At 42.8% G+C, this 26480-nt stretch overlaps 1 protein-coding gene across 3 annotated transcripts in view; it reads left to right on the forward strand.

Moving 5' to 3' along the window:
- LOC311208365 (SAM and SH3 domain-containing protein 1-like) overlaps positions 1 to 26480 on the forward strand; it is a gene marked incomplete at its 5' end in the record, with an annotated part of 551022 nt that overhangs the window by 509126 nt on the left and 15416 nt on the right. For 2 of the 3 annotated variants that reach the window (XM_084285034.1, XM_084285035.1), the window contains 8 exons: positions 8562 to 8694; positions 12656 to 13002; positions 17457 to 17528; positions 19949 to 20092; positions 22323 to 22458; positions 23472 to 23641; positions 24649 to 24858; positions 25568 to 25718. In XM_084285034.1, the coding sequence (XP_084141160.1) occupies positions 8562 to 8694; positions 12656 to 13002; positions 17457 to 17528; positions 19949 to 20092; positions 22323 to 22458; positions 23472 to 23641; positions 24649 to 24858; positions 25568 to 25718 (1363 nt within the window). Of the gene's footprint in view, positions 1 to 8561; positions 8695 to 12655; positions 13492 to 17456; positions 17529 to 19948; positions 20093 to 22322; positions 22459 to 23471; positions 23642 to 24648; positions 24859 to 25567; positions 25719 to 26480 lie in introns of all 3 variants that reach the window. The other variant, XM_084285033.1, reaches the window with a different exon arrangement.

Raw genomic sequence — 26480 nt, forward strand, 5'->3', positions numbered from 1 at the left:
TAGCTAGGTGTGTGTCTGTTTAGCTGGTGGGACCATATATTGTCACCACAAGGTTGTACACAGAAATTGACAGCGGTATAAGCCAAGTACACCTCCTGGTCACTGCCAGCAGGAGTTGCTCCTGCATATGTGAAGACTGGATGTAATTAGTCTGTAGGAAGGTCTCTAAGAAAAGTCTTCCTGCTATCATGACAGAGAAGAGAGAGCTTGCAGGAGCACACAGGCGGTGACTGTGATTAACCACTTCTGTTTTGACTGCATTCAAACAAGCCCCGTTGACTAACTTCACCACAAAATGCTTGGCCACGTATTTCAGGAGGGTGGAAGGTGGAAAGGCGAATTAGTTGAATATTCATTCCCTACCACCTTATTCTGTCTCGTATACCTTTCGGCCTTTGGGCAGCTGCCTAATTTCTCTGCATGTTACCTAGAGGAAGTGAGACCGTGGGTTACAGCTTTTTCCTGTGACCGTTCCCACTGCGTGCATCAGCCAGCAGGAGATGCTGTAATCCAGAATGTGGTTTCCCTGCCCCCATCTTTTCAGAGACCAAGCCTATTAAATTGGAACAAAGCCCTGCTCAGTTCAAGAACTAAGAATCTCAAAAGCCATGTGTTTCACTGCCCTATTTGGCAGACCCAGGCTGAATAATCTTTACTTGTGGTACAATAGAAGATTTTAATTGTGCTCCTGTCGTTTACCACTTGCCCCTTTCCCCCCGCACTGCTGGTGTTTACTTCTCGCACTTAGGACAGCAGCGTTAATGGTTTGATTGTTCAAAAATGCGATAAGAATATAATTTAAATTACCATACCCTTTGCTAAAGGGCTCTCATTGTTTTGTTGTTGTTGTTGTTTTTCCTAAACCATCTCTGATATGAATTTCACTGTATTTCATGTATTTCCCTTCCACCACTGGTTTTATGAAACGCTCAGGGGTTGGTTTCCAGGACCAATGGTGTACTCCATTCATCAGTAACACAGTCTACACCAAAAAGTAGGGATTCTCCTCGTGTCCTCTTGGCCTTGCCAAAACCCACAATGAAGTAGAGACTCTCTCTCCCGTGTGTAGAAAAGTCTGCAGGAGAATTGGAAAGGAATGCTGGATGGTAACAGATACAAAGTAATGTAACGCAGAGCTTCATTCTGCCACATATACCTATGATGAGTGGTACGTGAGCGCAGTCATAATGTCATTAAAATTAATTATTCTAATCAGCAAGAGAAACAGTTCACCGTGAAGAAATGTATCTGGCGTGCAGATGCAAACGTCAGCAATGTGCTTCTCAAAATTATTTAACAAAAACCTGGAAACAGTTAACATCTAGGAATTTGCCTAAGCAGCTATTCTAGTATCAAGACAGACCTCCAGGGGGAATTAAATTATTGTGCTCTTGTTACTTATGACAAATATTTCCCACTAATTTCAGCAAGCAGTGTCGTCACCAGCTAATGTGTAATACATCTTTCACCAAAGTAGCCGTTAGACTCTCCTTTGATTTCCTTGTAAGTAATCACAGGCCAAACCCAGACGTAGGACTGCTTTTTTCTTCGGTTTACCTGGGGGGCTGACACTACTGCTTCATATTTTAGACTCGCACAGTCTTTGCAATTCATGCTCTTGCAGTTAATTTTGGGAAGAGGCAAAGAACTTTATGACCACATGCAATTTTCTTTAAAATCTTGGAGGCCCTTTTTGGGAGCCTCAGAACATGATAAGGATTATCACATCTGAATTTCACACACTTTTCTATAAACAGCCTCTCTAAGGATTAGAGGTTTGTGAATATTTCTTAGTGAAACCAAAACCTTCAAAACTCAAGTTGCAAGCCCAAAACTTAGATCAATTTCACTCCCGGCCATGAACTTTAAGGGAATCTGGGATATGTTTCAAGGAAGTCGCTGTCATGTTTCACTTGATGTGGGCTGGTATGTTATTGAAATTGGAGAACACCAGCTGGTTTTATCCAAAGCTTAGAATTTTCCATGGGGTTTTACATCAGAGTTTTGGGGCTGAAGTAATTCAAGGGTAAAATCCCAGCTACAACATGCCAGTAAATCCAGTTTACATGACTGTTAGGGAATAGAAAAGCTGTAAAATTGGTAATACAAAGATGGAGAAAATTGAAGAAAGATACATGGCCAGGTGGCTATTTAAAATCAGCCAGTCATCAAAGGAAGTAGATACTTAGTCCTGCTATGATTTCACTGTGTGACTGATCTGGAGTGAACCCAGATCAACTGTCCATTAAAGGTATTGTTCTGAGTAAGGGGGGATTATACATGTATATTCTTGGCTTAAAGAGAGTGCTGTTGTATTCCTTCACTACTGCTTCCCACCGCTGGATAGCACTGCTGCTAATTAGCAGAGGTTTTGCTCCATTTTCTTGTGCTTTGGAAAGAATTGCCCCAATTCTGGATTGCCTCAAGGTCCAGGATTAGGTATGGTTGACTGTAATTTACTTGGGCATCTCAGAGTCTGTTTCTTAGGAAGGGAGGTTTGAGCCCAGCCTAGGAGGAGAAGTTGGAAGTCACACTACAGTGTTTCATAAAGCCACAACGTGGCCAGTTCTAGACCAGGCTGAGATTTTGGAATTAAACATCATTGCCAGTTGTTAGTGATGTTTTTTTTTTTTTTTTTTTTTTTTTTAAAGCACTGCAAACCAAAAAAAGGGGAAAAAAAAAAAAAAGTAAGTTTGCTAATTTGAAGAACATTAAAGTAAGTTTATTTTTCTGTCAAATTAGCCCTTTATAAAGGGAAATTATCAGGGGTGCTTTTGTCAAAAGAATTTAAAAGTGAAAATAAAAAGAGCCTGGTAAAGGGCTTAAGTTATATTTCCTATAGACACAGGCTCCACTCTAGCGGTTGCGTTTGAGGGTCAGTCTTCGTCCTGGCTTTGCACAGATTCTCTGTATTTTTTTCTTTAACTGAAATTCCATAGACAGTAATTAAGGAACTGGAGGCCAGCAAGAGGTCAGCAAGCTTTCGTCAGTGAAAACAGGGATTGTTTGCCATGTACAACACTCCCTTTTTTCCTTGTGGTGAATAGAAGATTTGCTTAGAGCTGATGACTTATGCCTTTCTTGCAAGTTATGCAGCTAGCGAGTAACTGGGGGAATCAATCAGGGAGCAGAAAACAGCTAATTGAGTCCAGCATCACGTTTTTTTTTCTTCTTTACATATTCAGCGCTGAAATCAGAGCCAGTTTGGTGCCTGATAATGTAACTCCAGAGAAGAGGCATTTTGTGGACGGGATTCTGAGCGAATGCAATACTTCAGAAGAAGGGTCTAATCCTAAATTTCAGGGTAACGAAGCTGACAGCAGCTGAGCACTCGGGGGGAATTACTCGAAACTGAGCTTTAGGCCTATAAATGCCGAAGCTGGTAAGTCGCTGAGCATGTAGCGTGATGTGGAGAGGATGTGCCTCCTGTTTCAGAGAGGGAGAAAGAGAAAAGGCTTTTGTGGTTATTCTTAGGCACAGCACAGCATGTATAGCTTTTCTCAGTTTTTCTCTTCCTTTCCTTGGGCTTTTAAGTTCTTTTCTGTTCTATTTTCCTGTCTCTGACTTTGTCCAGGCAACTTTAATACAAAGAAAAAAGTTAGAACGGTTGTTTTTTTTGGCGGATGCAAAGCCTGTTTGAGAGAGAGAGAGAGAGAGAGAGAGAGAGAAGAAAGGACACGTGTAGCCACGTCTCCTAAAAGGAGCAGCAAAATGTCTTTGCATTTGCAGTGAGCTTGTAGTTCTGAAGTGAGCTGGCAAGGGGTGGATGATGTGATATGCCACAGATCTGCATGTGTATTTGTGCCCCACTTTGCTGGATAAGGATTGTCTGATAGCCAGAAATAATTGCAGTTTAGGCTTAAACAGGTATTAAGAGATTTTTTGCTTTCTTAGATGGGAGATTTCCTAGAGATTTCAGTTTGGGGCTGTACGATTGCTGGGCATAAAGTGGGTGGTAAAAGTTTAACATCCCCCTAAATGGCTTCATACAGCTCACGTAAAAGTTATGTATGTTTTTGTTTATGGAGCTGGAACAGATGAATCACTTGTGATACCTTCAACTGCCCGTTGTCCTGATGTTTCTTACACATTTTTATTAGGACCTAGCCAGCGGGTCTTGCGTATCTTGTGTTTTTTAAGTGCTGCTGCTATAACCCTGTAGTGTTTCCAAACACAGTCGTGCCGAAAGCAAGCTACTTACTCCTGGTTTACATTTGGCCTATTAATTCCAAGTACCATAATAAACGCTAGCCGCGTGCACGCGTGCGTGTGTGTGAAGCGCTAATTCAGAGGGCGAGGTTAGGACTGTGGGCTCTTGTTTTTCCTGCGGCGCATGAAAGGGGCTCGGTGTTTCACAGCCAGAAAGCCACGCGTGCTGCTCGCCTCCAGAGCAGGCAGCAGGGAAGGAAGAGCCTGCCTGAGAAAAGCGGCAGAGAAAGCGAGGAGGACGCTGGGAGCAGAATGCTGAAGCGCACGTGTTGATTTCTTGCTTGTTCCTGGATGCGCGGCTTTTCGTTTGGTTTATGTCTGAGGCGACGCAGAGCGTGGCTTTGGGCTGCACGAGCAGGGAGGTGTCCAAGCAGAGGGAATGGGTCTCTTTCAGATTCGAGACCGTCTTTGCAGGCTTTCGGCCACGCTCGCTCGCGGCAGAGAGCTGCGTGGTGGGGCCGGGCTGGGCCTTGGCCTCCCCGCCGTTTCCCAGCCATGCGCTACGTGGTGGCCGCCGTCCTCCGCCTGCAGCCCTGGGTACTTCCAGATGCTGTTCATTTAGTCCCCGTTTCCCCGCACGCGCTCGTGCGGCGCAGCGCTCCAAGCTGGCGGCCTCGCGCGCCGGGAGAGCAGCGCAGATGTGTCGGGGACGCACTTGCTCCAAGGCGAGCGGGAAGGCGGCTCCGCCCGGCCGGCCCCGCCAAGGGGCCCCGCCGGCTCCCCGGCCGCGCTATCTCTTTAAAGCCAGCGCGATTCCTGCGCCTTGGCTTGGCCGATTTGTTATGGTTTAGGGCTGCGGAGCCAGCTGTCTGCAATCTGATGTAATGTTGCCCTGGAAACCAGAAATGAAACACTTGAGCATTCACCGCAGAATTACTACATGCGGCATTAGCCAAAATAATTAAAAGTTGAGCCATATGGGCCTTCGGATGGAAAAATTTGGAGCGGAGGAGATGGAAGTTCAGTTGTTCCTATTTACAGTACTGCAAATCCATTTGTTTTCCCCTTGGAGCACGCGGAGAGGCCTGCGCCCACGGCCGCGGAGGGGCCCGGCTGTTCCACCAGCCCCACACACACGGCCCGGACCCTGCCCGGCCATCGGCAGGCACGCTGTCCTCTTCTCAGCGTGTTTCTGCCCTTCTGTAGTGCCACAGCGTGCTGACACACGTGAAGGGACAGAGAAGGAGAGAGGGGGCATGAGGGTGGGTCAGTGGGATCAGGCTGATTTTCCCATCCGAAGCCAGGAGCCGCAACCAAAAAAGGCCATTCTGTCGCCTTGAAACCCGGAGAGGAAAAATGGGCCGTATGAGTCAAAATGTCCAAGTTTGATAATTTCCAAATATGTCATTTAGGCCTGGATGCTTTACATTTCTGTTTTCTGTTTAATATTAGCTGCGAAAGAAAACACTGCATGAACTGGGAAATTAAGCTGTTTTCCTTGTGCCAAAATGGAGCCTTTTGATAATTTCAAGGTGTTTGGTTTTATTTTTGTTGTTTTTTAAATCATTTGGAAATCAGGAAATGAAACAAAAGTGATCCTCTTTCAAAGCAGTTTAATTTTCAAGCAATCAGCATTATTTGACAAAAAAAGTTTCCTGACCAGCACCACTGGCGTAGTCACAGATGTTTTTAGGCCTTTCTGTGTAACCTTATAAGCCATCCTTTTCCTTTACAAAAGATTTTCCATGCCACTTGCGACCCAATATGGTAGGAAATAGACTGCTGGAGAGAGACTCTGACTTAGTTTTTAGTCAGGCTATTATCCGGCGGTTCCTGTTGTTAAATACAGGCTGTTCTCGGCTCTCCCGGCCGAGCATCGGGGCTAGGAAGTGTCTGTCACTGCACATAAAGGACCCTGGCTGCTGGAACAAAGGGTACCAAGAGTCCTGCAATGGCAGGAAATACCAGCTAGCCTTTTATTAGGATGGCACTTAATGTATTTTGAAGTGTGGTAGGGATCCACTGTACCACCCACTCGGGTTCGGTGTCAGTCCCTTGTATGGAGGCTATTTTGGCACCTGCTTTCGCTGTGGCAGTAGTGAATGCAAATGTCAGACACTGTAAAAGCTTTTGTGATTGCTGCTGGATCTTTGTGGAGGACACTGAGGGACAGGTCTTTCTCGGACACTGGTAGTGCAGAAGTTAGGCCAGTTGATCTGCAAGGCAACTTTCGTATTCATCAGTGACATCCTGGGAGGGAGGACCGGGTGTGAGCTGTGCTCCAAATCATACAGAGCTCACGGTTCTGTAAACAGGAGCCCTGCATACCAAGGATGGATGCGAAGTAATGAAGGAAAGCAATTGCGTAGAGTAATTGCATTTAAAATAAATGTATCTGGAGTACAGAGCACGCATGATGGTTGCTTGCCAAAATGTGCTTAGTGGCCTAAGAAGTCTTGACTGAACTTCTTGATTACAGTCAATAATCCATTCTTCATCTTATCTAAATATGTCTGAGGTATATCTTGTTGTTTGACATGTCACTAAGTTGTCCCAGCCGGAATCTCTGAATTAATGCTCTTCTTGCTGCTTAATTTATCTTGATATAAACAAGTCTGTTACCCCTCTCTACTGCCTTATTTCTCCTGAAGGAAGATTATTAATTACCTATCCAGTCTGTACCCATAATGAATGCATTCCCGCGGCGCTCGGGTGGCAGCCTGGTAATTCCTTCTGCCATATGCGGTCCATTCAGTACTCCTTCTTGTTTCGGAATATCAGGAAGTTTGGGGGGCATCGGGAATTGGCAGTGCCCTCGCAGAAAGTGGCTGGCGTTTGCTCAGGCATGGTTCTGCTGGCTCTGTGAAATGTGCTCCTACCAGGTCGACTTTCAGAGTTGCGCTGATTCCTTCAGGCACTGTTTGTGCCTTTGAAAATATACTCGTGCACATACAGCTGCTAATTGGTGTCCTGTCCCATAGCATCTACTGCTGTTACCACATCCTGATATCGAAGTACGTTTGAAAAGCAGAAAGAATTTTTATACTCGGGCTGTCTTTTAATCGGTCTCTGGATAAGCAGAGAGAGCATTTTTGTTGGGGAAGGGGAGAGGGTGAAATTTTTTTTTTTTGCTTCCCTTTTTTTGGCTCGGGTCTGTTTGGGATTGTTCCTTTTTCAAAGTTTAATTAAGGAGAAGGAGAGAAATCATGGGAGCGCCGTGGAACCCCAGCTAGCTTCACCGCCAGGAAGTCGCGTTAAGGTTTTCGAGCCGGCCATTACGAAGGCAGGGAATTGGCTGTGGCCACGGGCGAGCACAAAGTTAAGGTATACAATCCGTACCGCGCTCCAGCTGGAGCCCGCGCGGCGCGCAGGAATGTGCAGCGCACAGTGCCAGGGCTGTCCTGGCCGGGCTGCAGCGTCCTGCCGGCCTCCTCTCCCCTTCCCCCCGCCGCCGCTCGCATTCTGAACTGATTAAAACAGAGGAAGTAGCACATCGAGCGCTGGATCTGGCTCGAAAATACGAAGTCGTCTTCTGGTTCACAAGGAATGGATTGTTTCAGCTTGTTGTGTCACTGCTGCTGGAGAAGGGAGGATTTTTTTTTGTCTCTGTAATGTTTGATACTTGAGGGAAAACAGCTGGAACTGAGCATACTGGATCAGATGCAAAACGGGATGCTGGGGAATATGGACTGCACTGTATATCTGAAAAGGTCAGAGTTTTCCCTTGGTCAGTGTTGGAGGAATGCTGTGTCCATCTTAATTCCAGCCTCGAGAGCCTTCAGGAGGAGTGTAGGGAGCAGGGAGGAGGAAAGGAGCGTTTTGTAGCTGTGGCAGTTTCTGAGCAAGGCAGATGAGGTCTCCTCCTTCCTTTTCCTTCCCGTCCCTTTCTTGTGCTGCTGTTTTTGATTTTCTGGGAAGACTGAGGGGAAAAAAAAGAGAAGTCGTCAATGACAGAGCTTCGGTTTGGAGAAGCTGTTTATAACCAGGTTTAAACAGCGAGTTCTGAGATGCCAGACAGACCAGTGACCGACCCAAACCACAGGAGCATAACTGGTATGGTAAGAAGAGCCCTGGGAAAGAGCCCTGCCTGAAACGCATTGAGCGAGGACGTGGAAGTAGTTATTACACAATGCATGGGAAGAAGGACAAGGGCAGGAATGCATTTCAATGCCTAGGATCTTACGTTGCACAGATTTAGAAATCAAAATGGTATGTCACGCTTTCAGAAAAAGAAAAAGAAAAAAAGAAAACCCTCACTAATTTAAATGTTTCTCTCTGACCTGGGCTGAAAATATGATACCAGTTACAGAGCTGCATTGACACAGCGCAGCAGATGAACTGGGTTAACTTGACTTGAAGGAGCAAGCCGTGGAACGACTGCTTTATTAATATTCCCTTTGTTTCTTTGCCAGTCAAGAGAACAATCCGATGATGAAACAGAGGAGTCGGTGAAGTTTAAGAGGTTGCACAAGCTGGTAAATTCTACTCGCAGAGTCAGGAAGAAACTCATAAGAGTGGAAGAGATGAAAAAACCCAGCACAGAAGGTAAAATCGGTGTGCGTATGGTTAAAGCGTATGTGTTAATGCATTTTTCTGTTGAGAGGGGACAGAAAAGGGGCGGGGGTGGGAAGTGTTCTTAGGGGACAGTGGGAAAGGCTGCCTTGTCTACGGTGCATGCATTACCCAAGTAATTACATTTTGAGTCTGTAGAAGGAGGAAAGTGACAGTCTAGGATGTGGTTACTGCTGATCTCCAGGCGTTCCCAGAGCGGTGCTGGAGAGCCCTTCATTAAGAGATTAGAGCTCGGTTTATGTTTTGTGCCCCACGCTGGAGGGAACGAGACCAGGAGTGACTCCAGCCGGCTGCCCCCCGGCACTGCAAGGAGGGGAGCAGAGTAGCTGCCGCTTTGCTCCCTCCTCTGAGGTCTGGGAGGCAGCACAGGTGAGGCTCGTAACTAGTTTGGGGAGGGGAGCGGCTAATGGGTAGAGCAGTGGTGCTACATGGCCTCCTCCTGTGGCAGAAGCACAGAAAGTCCATCGGACATTCTTGTGGGATAGCTGCTGCCTCGTGTAATGTTAACTCCTGGTTCAGGGGGAGCCTGCTTGCAGTTTGACTGCTGAATGAGCCGTGCTGCCAAGAGACAGGGGGAGTGGGAGAGAGAATGGAGGGTGGGGAAACGGGAAACAGTTCAGCCCCTGGGAATGCCATGCTGCAAAATTAACTCTGGATGACCTGGATCCATGTGTGAGCACTCAGACTAAAGAAGCCTGAGCCTCAGTAGCCTCTCTGTGAAGCCGTGCTTGAGTCCTTACTGGAACTGTGGCTACCTCTCTGTCAGTGGCCTTCCCAGGATCAGACCCTGTGATTCCCCTCAGCTTTGCAGTGAGCTGAACCATATTATGAATCCTTCTGAGTGTATTTAAGGAGAACACGTGCATCTTCTTGGGTATGTGGCAGGAAGCTGTTGGCAGATTTATGATCGAGTCTGCCTCTCTCATGCACGATGGTCATGTAACGAACTGGAGTGAAAGGCTCAGCCAGCCTAGAGCTCTGGGCAGCTCTCTTGGCCTGAAAAGGTTTATTCACCTCACAGGGGAGACAAAGAGAGCATAAAGCTGGGTTATCTTGGAAGTAAAAACATGTTTTATGGGAAGGGGCAAACAAAACAGGGCTGGTGTTCCCCTGCTCTGAGGGAGGAACGCCAGCGATGCCTTTCCTACCCCCTGGGGGTCTGGGAAAAGCTGCGGGGAGCAACCAGCCAGAGACTGCAGGGCTGGGAGCAGCTGCAGGACCAGGCAGCCCAAGGGCGTGCAGGCGCCTTCCTACAGTTTGACCAGGCTGTCTCTTCAGCATGTTAACTGTTTTGTTCTTAATTCCTTCTCTCGCAGTGCTTCACTTGCAATTCTATTTCATTGCCTTTTTAATTTTCTCCCTCAGTCTTCCACTTACGTGTCTCAGTTCCTTCCAGGTTTTTTTCCACTGATTTTTTCCACCCCTGCTCCCCAACTCATTGAATGAACTCCAAAAAATCTTGCCCTGCTTCCTTCTTTCTCCATCTCCTGCCCATCTCCTCTGTTTTAATGCTAGGCTTTTCTGAGTAATTCATCTGTAACTCAGAGTTTGTGCTTCATCCAGGGCTGTGGAGTTTCTTTGTAGGTTGGCTCTTGGTGAATTCTGTAGCTTAAAAAAAAAAAGTGTATATTGTTAAATAACAAGATGGATTGCTTCTACATAAGTAGAAGGCACCTTAAGGAGTCAATGACACATTAGGATTAGATATCTATCAGAAAGGTCTCCCCATACCCTAATTTTCATAGGACAAATTAAAAGTGCTTCATAAATGCTGTCCATCCCCACATCTCATAATGTAGGTCTGTATTCCCGTTCAAATGTGTCAGAGGACTCTGCAAGATCACAGAAGATACTGTGGTCAGATTTGGGGATTGCCATCTGCCCTTCCAAGTTACCTGAAGTTGACTAAATTGGTTCTTGAGCTGTTTGCTGCTATTATTTAACCAGTATACAAACATGAAGTCATGTGAAATCCTAGATGGCTAGGATTTTGAGAGTTGGATTGAGTGAGAAATCTATTTGATGTAGTAGCATCAGCATAATGTCAGTAAATTCATAGGTGTTCAACAGCCTTTGTTAAAGTATGACAGTAGGCTTGGTTTGAAAACCAACATGAAATTCCCCAGAAGAAAGATTCCTCATAACCCTCCTCAGAAATGTCTTGACAAAGAAGAGCTTTTCCAAATTTCCTTATACATTGCCATTGTTTTTAAAGTACCCTACCCCCAGATCCTTCTCCCACAGTTCTGCTAGTGAGTCTTTTGTTGCACTAAATACAAATTTTGGTGATCTGACAGTCACTAGTACGTGCCAATATCTGAATCCATGTGTATTTTGTGTTAGTCTTCCCTCAGTGAGCTAAGTGAAGGTTTTAATTCTTGGGCACCGCTCTTATATAGCATTTAAAAACATTTAAATCTACATCTGTGTCATTATGGCTTTGTGTCATGGACTGACTCCAAATAACATCTGTTACGATGTTGACACACAATGCATATTTTACAAGCTGTTTGAAAACATATTTACTCAGTGGACTAAAATTGTTTATCAGCCCATATCCAGTCTCAGGAGAAAGTCAATTTTCTGTTCAAATTGAGAATTAGAGGAGAAAAAGAGCAAGTTGGACAGTCCAGTGAAAATGGAGTTAAAACAAGGCTCCAATCTACAGATCTACCCCAGCAAAGTTCTCAGCAGTGAAAGTTGTGTCAGATGTGACCTGCTATCCCTTCACTGTCACAGTGAGTTTTATTTTGGTAAAACAGTGTCTTAGCTTTCAGTAAATAAGGGGCAAATATGTTTTGCCAGCCAAGTGACTGAAGATGAGACAGGAAGCCTGTACAAGGCAACTAATGGTTTTTGTGTTGATTTTTCCCCTTATTAGTGAATAAATGACTTCAGTAAATCATAGGTATTTTGGTAATGATGTTTCTGATATATACCTGTGACTGCCATGAAATTTGTCAAGCAGGACTGAGCAAGATGTGTACTCTCATTTGACTCTTTCCTTGTTACTTCATCTAATATCTGAGCCTGCAGTTTGCTCAGTAGAAAACACTAGACAAAAATGTTTCTTAAATTATAAATGTGAAAAGGAATCACAGTTCCAGGTACTTTTCTCCCTTCACTCCATTCCAGAAAGGAGACCTGGCTATTTTCCCATATTCACTTGTGTTTCAGAAAGTTTTCTTCCCTTTCTGTGAAATATGTATTTGGTGAAAACAATGTGTTTCTGTCATTAGCAGGACAGTGTTGAAATTGGCACAACCACAATCTGACCTACTTTGGCTTTTTTTTTACTTCGCATCTGGTTGTTAAGTAAATTCGGTATCATAAAAATTGGTTCCTTTTCCCCTGTGGAAATCCCAGCTCTTTTCATTTCAGCCCTGAGATCAGCTCTGTAACTTTCTGGGACAAATACTGTTTTCTACTGCAGAAGCTTTGGGTGTTTGAAAACTGGACCTAAATGAGAGATGCATTTGGTTTGGTTTGTGTTTTTTTTTTTAATCCCTGGGTATATTTCTGACTTACCGTAATTTCATTAGGGCAGAGCTTTAGTAGGCCATCGTAGAAAGCGTCAGAAGAAGAACATAAGAAACAGATCCCAGTTCCAGCTTTTCAAGGATTTCTAAGTGAGAGCATCTGTGGTCTTATTTAGCAGCCGATGAAAGAGAGAAACTTAAAATAGCACTTGCTTTATTTACATGCTGTTACAGTCTATTTATTGTTATCCCAAAACTCTCACTTCACAAGTGGAAGTTGCTGATTCAGCTGTATCCAGCTGCAAATACCTTCTGGGCTTCTTGAATCAGGAAGAGTTTTCCTTCCATTTTAAGTGGATGATTGTTGATAATTAAATAAAATAAAACTTTACAGAGAAAGATCTTAAAGAGTTATGAACAGTGACATCCGTTGTCCTGCTTTCATCCCCCTGCAGGTGTGGAAGAGCACTCACTTGACAACTCGCCCATACTGGATGACAGATCGGCACTTTACTCTGGAGTTCACAAGAAGCAATTCTACTTCGATGGCTCCTGTGAGAAGCAGCCAGAGGATGACTCGGACTCACTCACTACTTCTCCCTCATCTAGCAGCCTTGATACGTGGGGAGCCAACCGGAAGCTGGTGAAGACCTTCAGCAAAACTGATAGCCGTGGCCTTATCAAGCCTCCCAAGAAACTTGGGACATTTTTCTCTTACCCAGAAGAGGAGAAGACCCAGAAAGTTTGCCGCTCCTTGACAGATGGGGAAATGAAGAAGAGCCTCGGCTCGCTGAGCCATGGGGTAAGTACAGAAAGCATTTGCTTTTATGACAGCAACAGGCACAAGCACCATCTTCTGGTGTCCCTGGAGGAGATTCAGAGTGTAAGGAAGCAGATCCGATTGAAGAAAATGGATACTAACTATTCCTGTTCCAGAGCTTTTCTTTGCCAGCGCCCTGCTAGGAAAGGAGCATCCCCCACCACTTGCGACCTGCAATTACTGCGGCACAAAGCGAAAGGGGGTGGAGGTTGTGGCTTCCCAAACAGAAGGCTACGAGGGCGCACCTCTGTCAGCGAATTCAATATTACCTATGTGGTGGAGAAAAGCCTGTACAGTCACCTCAACCTCTCCCAGCTGGTGCGTCCCGTTACTGACAGGACCCTGAGCAAGGCCGACAAGCAGGACCTGAGGAGATGCCTGCTAGAGGAGGATGAGGAAGCCAAGAGGAAGTGGGCTGCCACAGTGGATCGCTGTACTAAAAGGGTTCTCTTGAGAATCCACCAAAAGTCTGTGAGTCAAAGAGTTGTCATGAAGGTGGTCTTCCAGTTTCTGTGAGGTTGCAGTCAACACTGTTTCTGCTTTATACTTTTAACTAAAACTCAGCGCTTCTTCTGCTTTCATTGCCATTATAAACTCATAAGCACTGGAATTCAGCTATATGGGAAGAGTAAGCCATGAGGAGCTTGATGTAATTTCATCAGAGAAGAGTTTTGTTGAGTCTGCAGTTTCTATGTGCACAGAGTAACTCGATGAGAAAGAGCAAATATGACAAAATGCTGTGTTTTTTTTTTTTTTAATTCCCTTAGAGCAGAAATCGAGATGACTGATGAAAAGCTTTGAGACAGTATAAAAATATTTTTACGATGCTTTGGAAGTCAGCAATCTCTTAAAGGCACACTGAGAGATATACAAGATCTTCAAAGGATTAGAGCACGCTTAGTTAACTGTGCTCTGTTTCTGTCCTGCCCTCTGTCATTGCCTCATATTGGCCCTTCACAACTCAGTTTGCATCTCACCAGGTTGCCCATCCAGCTCTGTAGTTGCTGTCAACACGCAGCTGCAGAAAGACAGGGAGTTTTACGTTATCTAGACACTGCCCCCCTGCTTGCTGCTCGCCACCACCAAAAGTGCCCCTTCTGCTCTGTCCCTGGCCACTGCTCCTCCTTTCTTGCCTGAGGTGAAGGTGTTAACTTCCCTCAGAGCACTGTGGAAAAGGAACAAGGGGTGGCTAAAAAAATAAATGGTGCTGTACAAGATATTAAGTGATTTGAGCACTCCAGAGACCCAAAGTCTCTTCCTGAGTATATGACCCAGTTTTGACCATTCCCTTCACCGTGATGCCGAGTTTCCTGGGAACTTGCCTTTGGGGCCAGCCAGATCTCCAAAGCTGAACCAGTCTCTTGTCTAGTAGAAAATATAGGTATATTCCCTCCCTCCGTGGGTGGAAACAGCAGTACACCCATAACATTAAGCAAGATATCCCAGTGAACAATACAGTAAAAACAGCTTTTCTTCTTGAATTACAGGTTTTATTTTGAGAGGCCTCTGCTTCATTTCCCCAGGTGTGAGTTATTCTTAATATAAGAGCCCACAGCCTCGGTCTCCCTGAATAACATGTGGGAGCTGACCATATTTTTATGGTCCACTTTTTGTTCTCTGGATGCAAAATTGATTTTTTTGGTGTTTTGTTTTTTGTTTTTTTTTTTCTCCTTCTCAGTAGCATGAATATTTTCTCTTGGCTGCTTCGCTATTTCTTCTGCGTTTACTGCTTGCCCTGCCACTGACATGATACTGTTTGTTTTCATAAATATTGTACTCAGAAGACACTGTTTTCCCATAATGATATTACAAAGATAAGAGAAAGCTTTTTTGTCCTTCCTTCTCAGGGTTGAGCAGTAGGTGGTATCTCAGGCAAAAGAGCGTATTCGTTTGGGCTAGTGATGCTGCATAGTTAAAAATGCTTTCTAAAGCTGTCTTTGTAAATACAGGTGTCAGAAACAAGCTTTTCAGTTCTTCTAGAAAGTGGTCTTACTACAGTAATTTCTTTATGAAAACCATCTGGACTGACTTTTGTGTATTCACGGAGATACAGTCAGAGAAGAAATGGATAGCATTTTGTTGTTGTTGTTGATGAACTCCTCAGCTAACTGCTTCTCCAGCCTCATTACAATGGGATAAAAGGTGGGGACGCACTGCTCTTACTAGCTTTTTCAACACACTTCTTCCTGAAACCACAGAAAGCTGGCAAACTTGAGCTAATGCCACTCCTTCTTCCTAGAAACACTTAATGTTTGTTTGCTGCAACCTCAGGGAAATTGCAATGCCTATGTATTCAGTGGAATCGGTCACTATGTCTTGCCTTGCCATTCATTTTTGTCATTTATATTTGTTTCAGTGACCTGGACATGCATGAAATTTTCAAATAGCATCAGTTTTTCTTTTCTCCCAAAATGATAATATTTTTTTAATGCATGGCCATTCCATTGAATATCCCTTTCCTCATCCACAGACCTTTTGTTTGGTACAGAATTACCAGGCTCATTACTGGAATTGAAGGCTGAAGATAACGTTATACGTAGGGGAGGTCCATAATGAATAACAATATCCATAACAATAAAAGTCCTTAATACGGTACATTTATGCAGAAGCTTTTAACCAACAGGCGTTTTGCTGTCTCAGAAGACTGCTAGAGGAGGAGCTTTGGCTGGTTTGACAGATGAGCTTGCTCAGAGCAGTTCCAGATGTCCTGTCTTCATTGTTGGATTTACCATACGCTGCAGGAATAGTTAGAATGGACTCTTCACAGGAGAACATTACTCATAGCTAAACGTGCTGTGCTTTAAAAACTCGTCTTATTCCTTGTGGTTGGTCTCAAATCACAACACTTTTTTGGATGCGGGGGGGGGGGGGCATAGACAAAGTTGGATTTGAGTTTTGGTAGAGCCGTGATGGGTACAAAAATTGGCATTCAAGCACTGGGTATAGCACCCACTGTAAAGCCAGAAAATAAAACTTTTTAAAAGCAATTAACGCATATGTTGATTAGTAGTGAATGGGGCAAGAAGAATGTTCACATTAACAGAACTAATTGATCTAATTGTGTATTAAGTGGCACAGTTTATAGGGCTTGTTTCTTTGGAATAGAGCCTTGAAGCAAAGCACCTGGTGGTTCTCAGGTGGTGGATCTTTGCAGCTCCCAAGTACACGCTCACGGGACTAATTTGGCAATCATTTGCAGGTCTGATCTGATGCTTAAAGTGTCTTAAGCTGAGTCTTAAGGTCTCTTTAAAGTTACCCCATGGAGTGGTTCAGGCCCTAAGAATTTGCAGTTTGCAAGTTGCTGATTTTCTCCTGTTTGTCTCAGGTCTAACTCTAAAGAGAATACTTACAACAGAGATACGACTCTCTCAAAACCCCTGCCTAGGGCCCGGAGTTGAAGCTGTGCAAGTACATTGCAGCAGCCATGTCCTCATTTTCCTGGATTGCCCTTTGAGACTTTTGTCAGGGGCGGGTATTTGAGTGCTGTGCAGCTGGTTGGTCATGTGGCCAGAAAAAAAGTCAAAGGTTTGACCTTTTAGGTTACAAGGCAAAAGCTGGATTCTCTCTGAGCCCCCTAAGAGGCTCGCTGTTTTCAAGCAATACCAAAGCTTTAGCAGACTCATCTGTTACACAATCTGGTTTTGGCTGTGGAAATGCAACTGTACTGAGCTTAGTTGCCTTCTGCTCTTAGGAAGGAAGCGGTATCATAGTGCTGATTTTCTTTTTTATGCAGGATGATTATGATAAACTGCACCAGTGCATTCAGCCAAAACTGAGTCACTCAGGTGATTGTGCCACTGCAAATATGACGTACTTTCTCCCAGAAGTAGCAGAGCTGCCATGTGCCACCAGAGGTGTGATGGTAAATACCTAATCTGGAATTGGGGGTTACTTAGTCACTGGGGACACAACGCTGACAGATAGCTGGGTGGCTTTTCCCCTCCTTTTTCCAAGGGCTTTGCCCTACAAGGTAGCATTTCCCTGTATTTCAGTGGAAATGGAGTGCATGCAGCAATTCCCAGAAGGTAGGTTATTCGATGCTTTAAAAGATTGGTGGTTCTCTGTTTCAGTGCTACCGTGGATTAATTTATGAAGGCAGATGGGAGTGCTGAGGTGGAGTTGCCAGCAACCTGGAAAACTTGATGCATAAGATCAACAGTTTCCTCAGACCAGAAAGTCTTTTTTTCTTTTTAAAAAGAGTAGGCAATAGATGACTCAACAGCAGCAGACCTTAGGCCAAGGAGTTGTCTCTGGAAAAGACAAATGACTCAAATTGCTTTTAACAGCATTCTTGGTTTATAATCTCCCATCATTTTGTTTGTTTGTTTGTTTCCATTTTTGCAGACGTGTGTGTTTTCACTGGTGTTCTTCAAATCACAGTGTTTCAAGTGAGCTAATCATTGTGATAGAACTGTTTCCATCCTTTTTTTTTGCAGAGAACCTGCAGCTTTGGAGGATTTGACTTGACAAATCGTTCCCTTCATATCGGAAACAATTCTGACCAAATGGTGAGTATAAGACGAGAAGGCTCAGGCTTGAAATAGCAGAAAATGAAATGCACAATAGAGTTATAATAGACTGAAGTGTAATTTAGGTCCATAATAGCAGTTTGGGGATCCAAGAAAGTAAAGTATCTTTGTTAACCACAGACTTCCTTAGCTTTGAGAATAACATATCCACCCATATCCATGTGTGTATAAGTATTTATACACCATATGTGTAAAGAGGCAGGAACAAGTGATCAAAGCACAGATCTGGGGGCACATCTGTGGACTATTCCTGTGTCTAACTTCCTCAGAGCATCACCCCAGGCAAAACATAGAACTACTATCTTTTCTTGGTAAAACTTTTTGGAATAATTAGAAATCTCCATTTAGTGGAAATCGGCAGATTATTTGGGTGGAAGTCATTTTGTAAGAGATGCATTATTTCTTTTCTCATTGTATCTACAAGTTCTGAAGTAGACCAGAACCCAGCTGTTCTGGGTGCTGCACAATTGAACACAGAGCCCCTTTGTCTATAAGAGAACTTTTTCTATACAATAAAGTAACTCCCCTGAGAGTTAATTCCATTTTATGTTACTCATGTTGATCCTAGTGTTGCTGTTGGTCAGCCTGTGGCTAAAAATAATAGAACAGAAATGAGTCAGAATGTCGCATCAAATGAAATTGTCAACATTTTTTCTTTTTGTCCATATTTTTTTTTTCTTTTCTGTTTCAAGTTTGGCTCTGAAAACTTCCCTGTTAACTTAAAACAAATCTAAATTGTGAAACATTTTACATGTCAGCATTTAAACAGCTGGTTTTTGTTTTTGTTAGCAACGTTTTGTTGTTGTTGTCGTTTTAACATCATAAATTCCCCCTTTATTGGTCAAAACTGGATGGCTATTTTATTCATCAGTTTTCAACTCAGTAAAAAAGCTAAATTCCAAAATTACACTAATTATCCCTAAACATAGCTAATTTGACGTGTTTTGTTCAGATTATGTTTTTGATATTGGAGAGAGTAAATTCTAGGTGCTACGGTTTTCCTACTAACATCACCTGTCTCGCATGGTGGGACAGGTAAAGTATGCCAGATTAATTAACATATGCAGATCAAGGTTGTTGTTTTGTTTTGTTTTTTAAACATTTAAGTCCACTAACTTAATGCAGTTGGGAGGGGGAGGACATCCAAAAAGGCAAAGAGCTGTCCTTATTTCCTACTCAAAGACCAAAAGTTAGCAAAGACATTGCAATCACTTGTAAAGGGAAAAAAAAATAGAATGGTCGGTAATAAATTATCAGTTGAACATCAGAGAATGTTTTTGGCAGAACATCAGTAAAGTAGCAAACATGCATAAATTTTGGGGGGAGTGGGGAATAAATCCTTTATGTGGAATATAGCATACACTTATTTTACTGTTACTTGGTGTACTCAAGTTTTCCTCTAAGGGAATATTGAACCAAGTCAGAGACAAAAGTCAGTAATCAATCTGATAGCTGCCAAGCAGATTTTGGCCCTTTTTGCGTTGTGATTTTTGGTGCATCTGTACTGATGGCAGTGGTGGTAGAACTCTAATAGAACTGCCGTGCTGCGGTTCCTGAAATGCTGTAGGATGAAGAACTGTGTTTAACATGCAGCTTGGAATATCTGAAAAAGGGCTGAGTCATACAAGTTCTGCAGAATGTTAGCTGATCCATGGTAATTCGTTTTGTGTGCTTGTGGCAAAAGTAAATGCTAGGTATCCAAAGCTAGTTTAGAAAAGGTTAAATGCGTTCAAAGCAGCTGGTTTTTGTCATCCACTATATGTGGACCAGCTAATTTAGTTCAGCAGCAGCTTATGGCCGTGTTTTAAGAATAGGTGTGCACGTGCAACCTTCCACCATGGATGATGGATTTAGTAGCTTTTGTTTGCATTTTTTTTAATACAAAAATCCACAGTAAAGCCACAAAGATGGTAATCGAGAGGTTAGCTGAATGCCTTTCTAAAAACAGAACATAAATTTGAGTAGCCAAATACAGGTATCTGTGTGTGTATATAGAGATATTTGGCTAGGATTTCAGAAGTACCTTGAGTCCTGTAAAACTGTGGTACTGACCAACATGAGACACGACTGTTGTATGTCCCATCAGCAGGGCTTAGCCTGAGACAGTTAAGCTCTGTCAAGTCAAATACTTACCTGAAACCCAAAGGGACAAAGAAGTGCCAACAGACCCCAGAACTATCTACACACGGTACCTACAGTAAAGTTACAAGTCAGGCCTTAAGAGTAAGTTATGGCAGACGGCTGCAGTGGTTTTAGAAGGTCTCAAGAGAGAATTTAAAGCTATAAACAGAACACCACACTACCATCCTGCATCTGCCTGGCTACCTCTGCAGTGACTGCTGGATGGAGAAGAAATTGGATCTATATTTTATAGGTGTTAACCCTGGTTTGTTTTACAGGGCAAAGAAGGAGACTTTGTTTATAAAGAAGTGATCAAATCGCCCTCTGCCTCCCGTATATCTCTGGGCAAAAAGGTGAAATCTGTAAAGGAAACCATGAAGAAAAGGATGTCTAAAAAATACAGCAGCTCTCTGTCTGAGCAGGTATGTAAGGTCTCATTGGACTCTGCTTAATAACATAGAAGCGATGATCAATATTGATTACCAGGCTTTGAGGTATCACAAGGCATCTGTAAAGAAATTTCTAACAGGAGTATGTGGTCTGGCTTATTCCTATGTTCTTATAAAATCCCTCACTGTGAAATGGCTTCTTACAGAAGCTCAACCATGAAAATGCATTTCCAGATTTTCATTCAAGTAACTCATCAGCAGAAGCTTGTGGTTGATGGCACTGCACATCTCGCTCTATATTTCCATCTCTTTATCTATCATCCTTATTTATTAAGGGAACTGGCCTGTGACACAGGGTCACAATAATACATTTAGTCTGCAGTTTACACCTTAGTTTAAATTCCCAGCATAATTTCACATACACAGTGCCTGTCTGTTATTACAGATCTGTTTTCCATTATAACTTGCTTTCTGTAGCAGCTCATTAAGACAGATGCACAATGCAGTCAGAGAGGGGCACCCCACAGAACATTTTCCTATTTATTCGTTCATTATGGAATTCTCTAACTCAGTCTTAAACCTGAAGTACAATAAGGCTTTAAATTTTAGTGGCCTAGGAACAATTGCTGGCTTTTTCTATAGATACCCCTTCTTAAGTTAAGGGGTATACTTGGGGTTCGTTGCTTTGGTGGTGTGTCAAAAATTCGTCAGCGTTTGTTTAAAACTATTGCAATGTGTATTTAATAGATTACAAAACCGCCGGGAAAGCAGAGCTTTCTCTGGCAAACATCGCCCCCAAGTGGCCTCTTACCAGTCGCTGGATGGCCGCGGATGCTTGCAGCAATAGAAAAATGGAAATGGAAACGGAAATGCTGTCATGCCCTACCAGACAGAGCTTTTTGGCATTAATGCAAAGTGCTGTTGCTTGTAGAAGGAGCTTCAATTAATAAGATTCGAGATAACAACCCCAAAGTGCAAATACGGAGACAGCACAGCAGGCAGGTACATGACCAGACTTACACAATGCACTGTAACATTAGAAATCCTTCCCTGGGGGACTGCTCGACCTACTGGTTCGTGACCAGGGGCAGTGCCATAGTTATGGTTACATTTCATTTATAATTAAAACATTTTAAGGTCTATCAGTATGATTTGATAGTGATAAGATGCTTTGGTGTCTTACTGTCCTTAAAGTGCCCCACTGGAAAATCTCCCTAAGGAAGGGATGCAGTGAGAACTCAGTGGGTTAGCAGTACTTCTGCCCTCTAGCTCTCTGCAAGATTGACTAGGCCTCTGAAGTCTTGTGCTGGGATGACTTTTTTTCTGCTGACTCTGCAGCATGCAAATAATAGGTTTAATCTAAAAGCTTCATGACCACACACCAGCTCAAAACCCTCTTCTCGTATGCAAGCTAGAGTTCTTTTCTTTTCCAGCTTCTTGGCACAGTCATTTCAGAATATTTTTACCTTCTCTCTTTCTGGCATGACTCAAACTATGTGCCAGTATCTCTGCCTGCATTCAGAGAAAACAAGCAAAACCATTCTGCCACAAGTAATCTGCTCTGCTTCAGTTTTGCGTCACGGAGGCTGACAGGATTTCAGTTTAGGAAAGACCTTTTTGGATTTCCTGTAATGTTTGACTGAATGAAAAAAGAAATTGCTCACCTACTGCATATGTAGCAAAACCGTTTTGTTTGTTTGTTTTTGTTTGTTTGTTTGTTTTTTTTTAATTTATGCATTTATGTTTATGTGTGTTGTATGCATGTATATTATGTATAGGCTGCATTTTCTAGTTCTTTTTTTTCCTTCAAGGTAAATAAGCAAAAATACTAATAATACACTGAAAAAAAAAATTACATTGCTGTGTTTTTGACTTGAATTATCTGATTTGTTTGCATTCACGTTTTTACAAAATCCCGATTCAGAAAGCTGGATTTGGCTTTAGCTGTTTGGCAAGCACTGCTGATAAAATATATTGTGTGTGTTGGAAACCTTGAATTTGTAGTTTTGTGTAATGTTTCTTTCCACTTGCAGTGCTAGCTTTCTCAGACAGTTATTGATTTCTTCTGTTTGCCATCATGCGTAATAAAGTGGGGTGTCTGCCACAGCTGAGTATCACTAAATAAGTTGATAAATGTGTTATGCTTCTGTCCTGTCTCTAAAGAGCAGGAAAATACAAGAAGTTCTCTCCTCAGATATGAGTGAGCAGCTCCTGTCAATACCTGTGCTCGCTTACCAAACTGAAATGGTTCAATGCCTTGCAGGAGTCCAGTCCTGGGGTCATGCCAGGTTCTCCACAGTCACCACCGCCAGACACTGACTCCCTGGACAAGCCCAAGCTGAAAGCTGGTGGCTCAGTGGAGAGCCTGAGGAGTTCCTTAAGTGGTCAGAGCTCAATGAGTAAGTCCTGTTCTAATTGTGTTGCTCCATTTTTGTGACTGCAGGGAGCAGAGATCTCCACAGTAAGCAGAATTAGAGAAAGGCAAAACAGAAACAGTGGTTAAAAGTAGAAAAGGGTTAGTCACTAAGGGCTTACAAAGAACCGTAAGCTATTTGGTGCAGAGACTGTCTCTTTTGCTCAGTGTTTATACAGAGCCCTGAAAAAGTGAAATCCTTCTTTCTTGCTGGGTCTGCTGGTCCTACTATTATAATGCAAATGACTGGAGTGAGAATCACAGTCCTTCACCTGTAACAATGCAGTGAAAGTGCTTTTTCAATTCCAGATCAAGGACAAGTAGCAAACAAGCACATCTTCACACTAGATTTCTGCTGGGCACTCCTGCTGGGCTTTTTTTTTGGTTCCCCTCCAGAGAGACCTTGAGGTTTTCTCATTAACAAGCTAGAGGAGTATTATTTTAAACCTCTCTGGTTAAAGATTGTTTCTAGCACAAAGCAGAGTTCAAGCAGGATCCAGATGGGGTGAACTTAATTCTATGAACTACTGATCAATAGAAAACAAGAACACACTGGGCAAAAACACTGAAGAAAAATCTCGGTGCTTAAATAATGAAAGTGTTTTCTGAATATAATCTGATTTATTTTTTTTTTAATAACAACACAAAGTGTCACCATAAAACCAAACTCATGAATATGAGGGACCCGTCATATAGGATTCAGAGCTCAATTTCCTCACATCACTATGTTTTTTTGTGGGCAAAGCTTAGCAAAAAGATGACAATATCACTCCTGTGACATATCATAGGTGAGGCACTAGTTAATCATCTTCTCAGTTAAATATCGAGGAGAATAATTTGGTGTAAGAAAGGGCATTTAAGGAGTTCCAACTCCAACAACATATTTTGTAGGAAAAAAAATGTTTCCTAGGAAGCTCTGACTGCTTTTTTGGTTTAACCTTCAGAAATAATTTGTTCTTTTGTGGACTGATATTAAGTCTGTCATGTACATGTGCTTAGGTGGTCAGACAGTGAGCACAACGGATTCCTCAACCAGCAACAGGGAGAGCGTAAAATCGGAAGATGGTGATGATGAAGAACCTCCTTACAGAGGACCTTTCTGTGGAAGAGCCAGGGTTCACACTGATTTTACTCCAAGTCCCTATGACACAGACTCTCTGAAGCTCAAGGTACCAGCTATGTTTGTTTTTAAGGGGTCAAATGTGTATTTTGGCAAAACTCTTACAGAAGAGCTCCTCGTAAGAACTGTACAATTCTTGGTCTGTTAATGAGGTTGCTTGTGGGTTTTTTAAGCCTTTTAACCTATCCTATTTTGATGCATTTGAGAGTTGCTCAAATGATACTGAAAGGTTAGAAAATGCAAGTAAGTATTAGTATTTCCACACATCCAAGGGAAAGACACTTGCATTTTTAGGAAAAATAAAAATAAGCCACACATTAATTTCTCTTTTGCAAGGATTTTGTTTGAAAGATTGGAAAACTACTTTGCCTGCTGCAATGAATTAGTCCATCCATGGCATAATTTTCAAAATCTTTGGAAGAGATGTGGTTGCACCTACACGCAATGTCCTCTAAAGGCATTTTAGTTAATACATGTATAAGTTAATTTGAACTAATACTGAATTAATTGACCATGAGTTGTTACCCCCTTTTAATTTTTCTGGGTATCAGTGTTTTATTTGTGCAGTATTCAGTCCAAACTATCTGACTTTGCACAGGGCATTCATTACTTAAAATTCCAAGGGCAGCTAATTCCTATTAAAGCAGGTGTAAGTAAGGTAATCTCTGTAAGGATACAAAACCTTGTGCATCGTTTTGTTTGTTATGGTCAGATAATTGGTAGGAAAACCAACAGTTTTACTTTCTACATGTGCCTCCTTTCCTTACAAGATCTGATGCGAGAACGTATCCTTATATGCTGAGCAGTCTGATCTGTTCTTTCTTGCACAGTTGCACTGCTTGGAGACCTCTGTACAAAACAGCAGCAATGCATCACTGGGCTATAATCTTTGCAAAAGGTCTCATTAACTTTTTGAAAACTAAAGGGTGTTTTCCATGCTGTGTACTGTGTTCTGTCCATTCTGGGAATATGGAAAACCAAGGAAAAATGATGTGTTTGCTTGAATATCCATCACAAAGCATGCCTAAATGACTTCCTTGCTGCTTTGGTCTGCAGAAAGGCGACATCATTGATATCATCAGCAAACCCCCCATGGGCACTTGGATGGGCCTGTTGAACAACAAGGTTGGCACTTTCAAATTTATCTATGTGGATGTGTTAAACGAAGAGGAAGAGAAGCCAAAGCGGCCCACCAGGAGACGCCGGAAAAGCAGACCTCCACAGCCCAAGTCAGTGGAGGATCTCTTGGATCGCATCAACTTAAAGGTCTGTCCACATTTTTTCTGTTATCCCTTCGGTTTTGTTTGTGGGAAGGATAACACCTTTGGAGTTACCAGTTTTGAAAGTTGCACTGCAGATTCATAGTCCTAAGCAACATTACCCCACTTAACAGAATTAGGTCTTAGCTGCAAAGTGGAAATAGCTAAGGCCAGGAAGAACTGCCTGTGAGGATGTGCTGCAGGCTTCTTTGTTGTATGCGCTCAGAGAGCATTGCAGCCATTATAAATCTTTGTATGGTATTGCTACCAGCTAACACCCATCAAAAGCAAGTAAAAGTATAATAAAAAAAATAACAATAGTTACCCTATCTTTACAAAATAAGTTATTTTCCACATTCCTGTTCAGAGAGCTGGAGATAATTGGTGTGGCTGTTGTTCATCGTTTGCAGTACTCTGTTCATACAGAGCTGTGGCATATTATGCAGATGGGTAGCACGCTACCCAGGCAATTTAATACAGTGCATTCCAAATACAGAAATATGTGCAGTATTCTATCTGGCACAGCTACCTCCCTGAGCTCTGAGCAATGTTTATACAAGCTGTAGTCCTATAATTTTGCTGTTATACAGTGGTTTGCATTTGCTAAGCTACTGATATTTTTGCTGGTTATGAAAATCTCCTCTAGTATTTTTATTGCCAAAATAAGTTGAATAAACATGTTGTCTTACAGCTCTTTCCTTTCTCTTATTATGCAGGAGCATATGCCCACTTTTCTGTTCAATGGTTACGAAGATCTGGATACCTTTAAGCTTCTAGAAGAAGAGGATTTAGATGAACTGAACATCCGAGATCCTGAGCACAGAGCTGTTCTCCTCACAGCTGTGGAACTTCTGCAGGAGTATGATAGTACGTGAGATGTTTGAGGTTTTCAGTTTCAACAGAGCTCTGCCAAGAACCTTGTGAACCCCTTAAAGCAGGGAACTGGTTCATGGATTTTGACTTTTTTTTTTTTTTTTTTTCCTAATCTAGTTATTTCCAGGGTCTTTCTATATAGCAGCATGTAGATTTTTGAGGAATGACTTAAGATTTGCATTTGTTCTGACAGAATTCTTTGTTTTTATAAGCCCTGCATACCTAGCCTATTCAAATGTTGTCAAACGTACATCATTTACCCATTAGAATACTGATATTTGAGAATAAATCCTGAGGTGACCTACTCAAAATAAGAAGCTGAGGCATAGTAAATAGTCAAGAAGACACTTCTAGACTAGAGAGAAGAGATTGAGGTTATCAAGGAAAAAGATCGAAGCTAGGGGGCTGTGGAAAAGGATAATGTGATTTAAGCTTTGTCTGATTTTACCTGCATGTGCATATGATTCTTGGACTTACAGGATTGTACAGGTAGCCTCAGATTGTGCATACATCAATACAGTGATTTTCACAGGAGGGAGAAAATATATTGTTCAAGTACAAAGAGTGAAAGACAGTGAACCATCTGTCTAATATGCAGCAGTGCAACTCTGTCCATTGTCCAGATGGTCTCAGGCGAGGTTAGACAAATGAGGGCAAGCAGGGTAAGCACTGGCAGTCCAACTGGACAGGGTCGTCGCTGCACAGCAAGAAGCAGGGCTGTACCATCCATGCAGTAGCCAAGAGTCACAGTACAGC

This window comes from Netta rufina (genome assembly GCF_964035555.1).
Source record: "Netta rufina genome assembly, chromosome: 3".
In the NCBI taxonomy this organism is placed as follows: domain Eukaryota; kingdom Metazoa; phylum Chordata; class Aves; order Anseriformes; family Anatidae; genus Netta; species Netta rufina.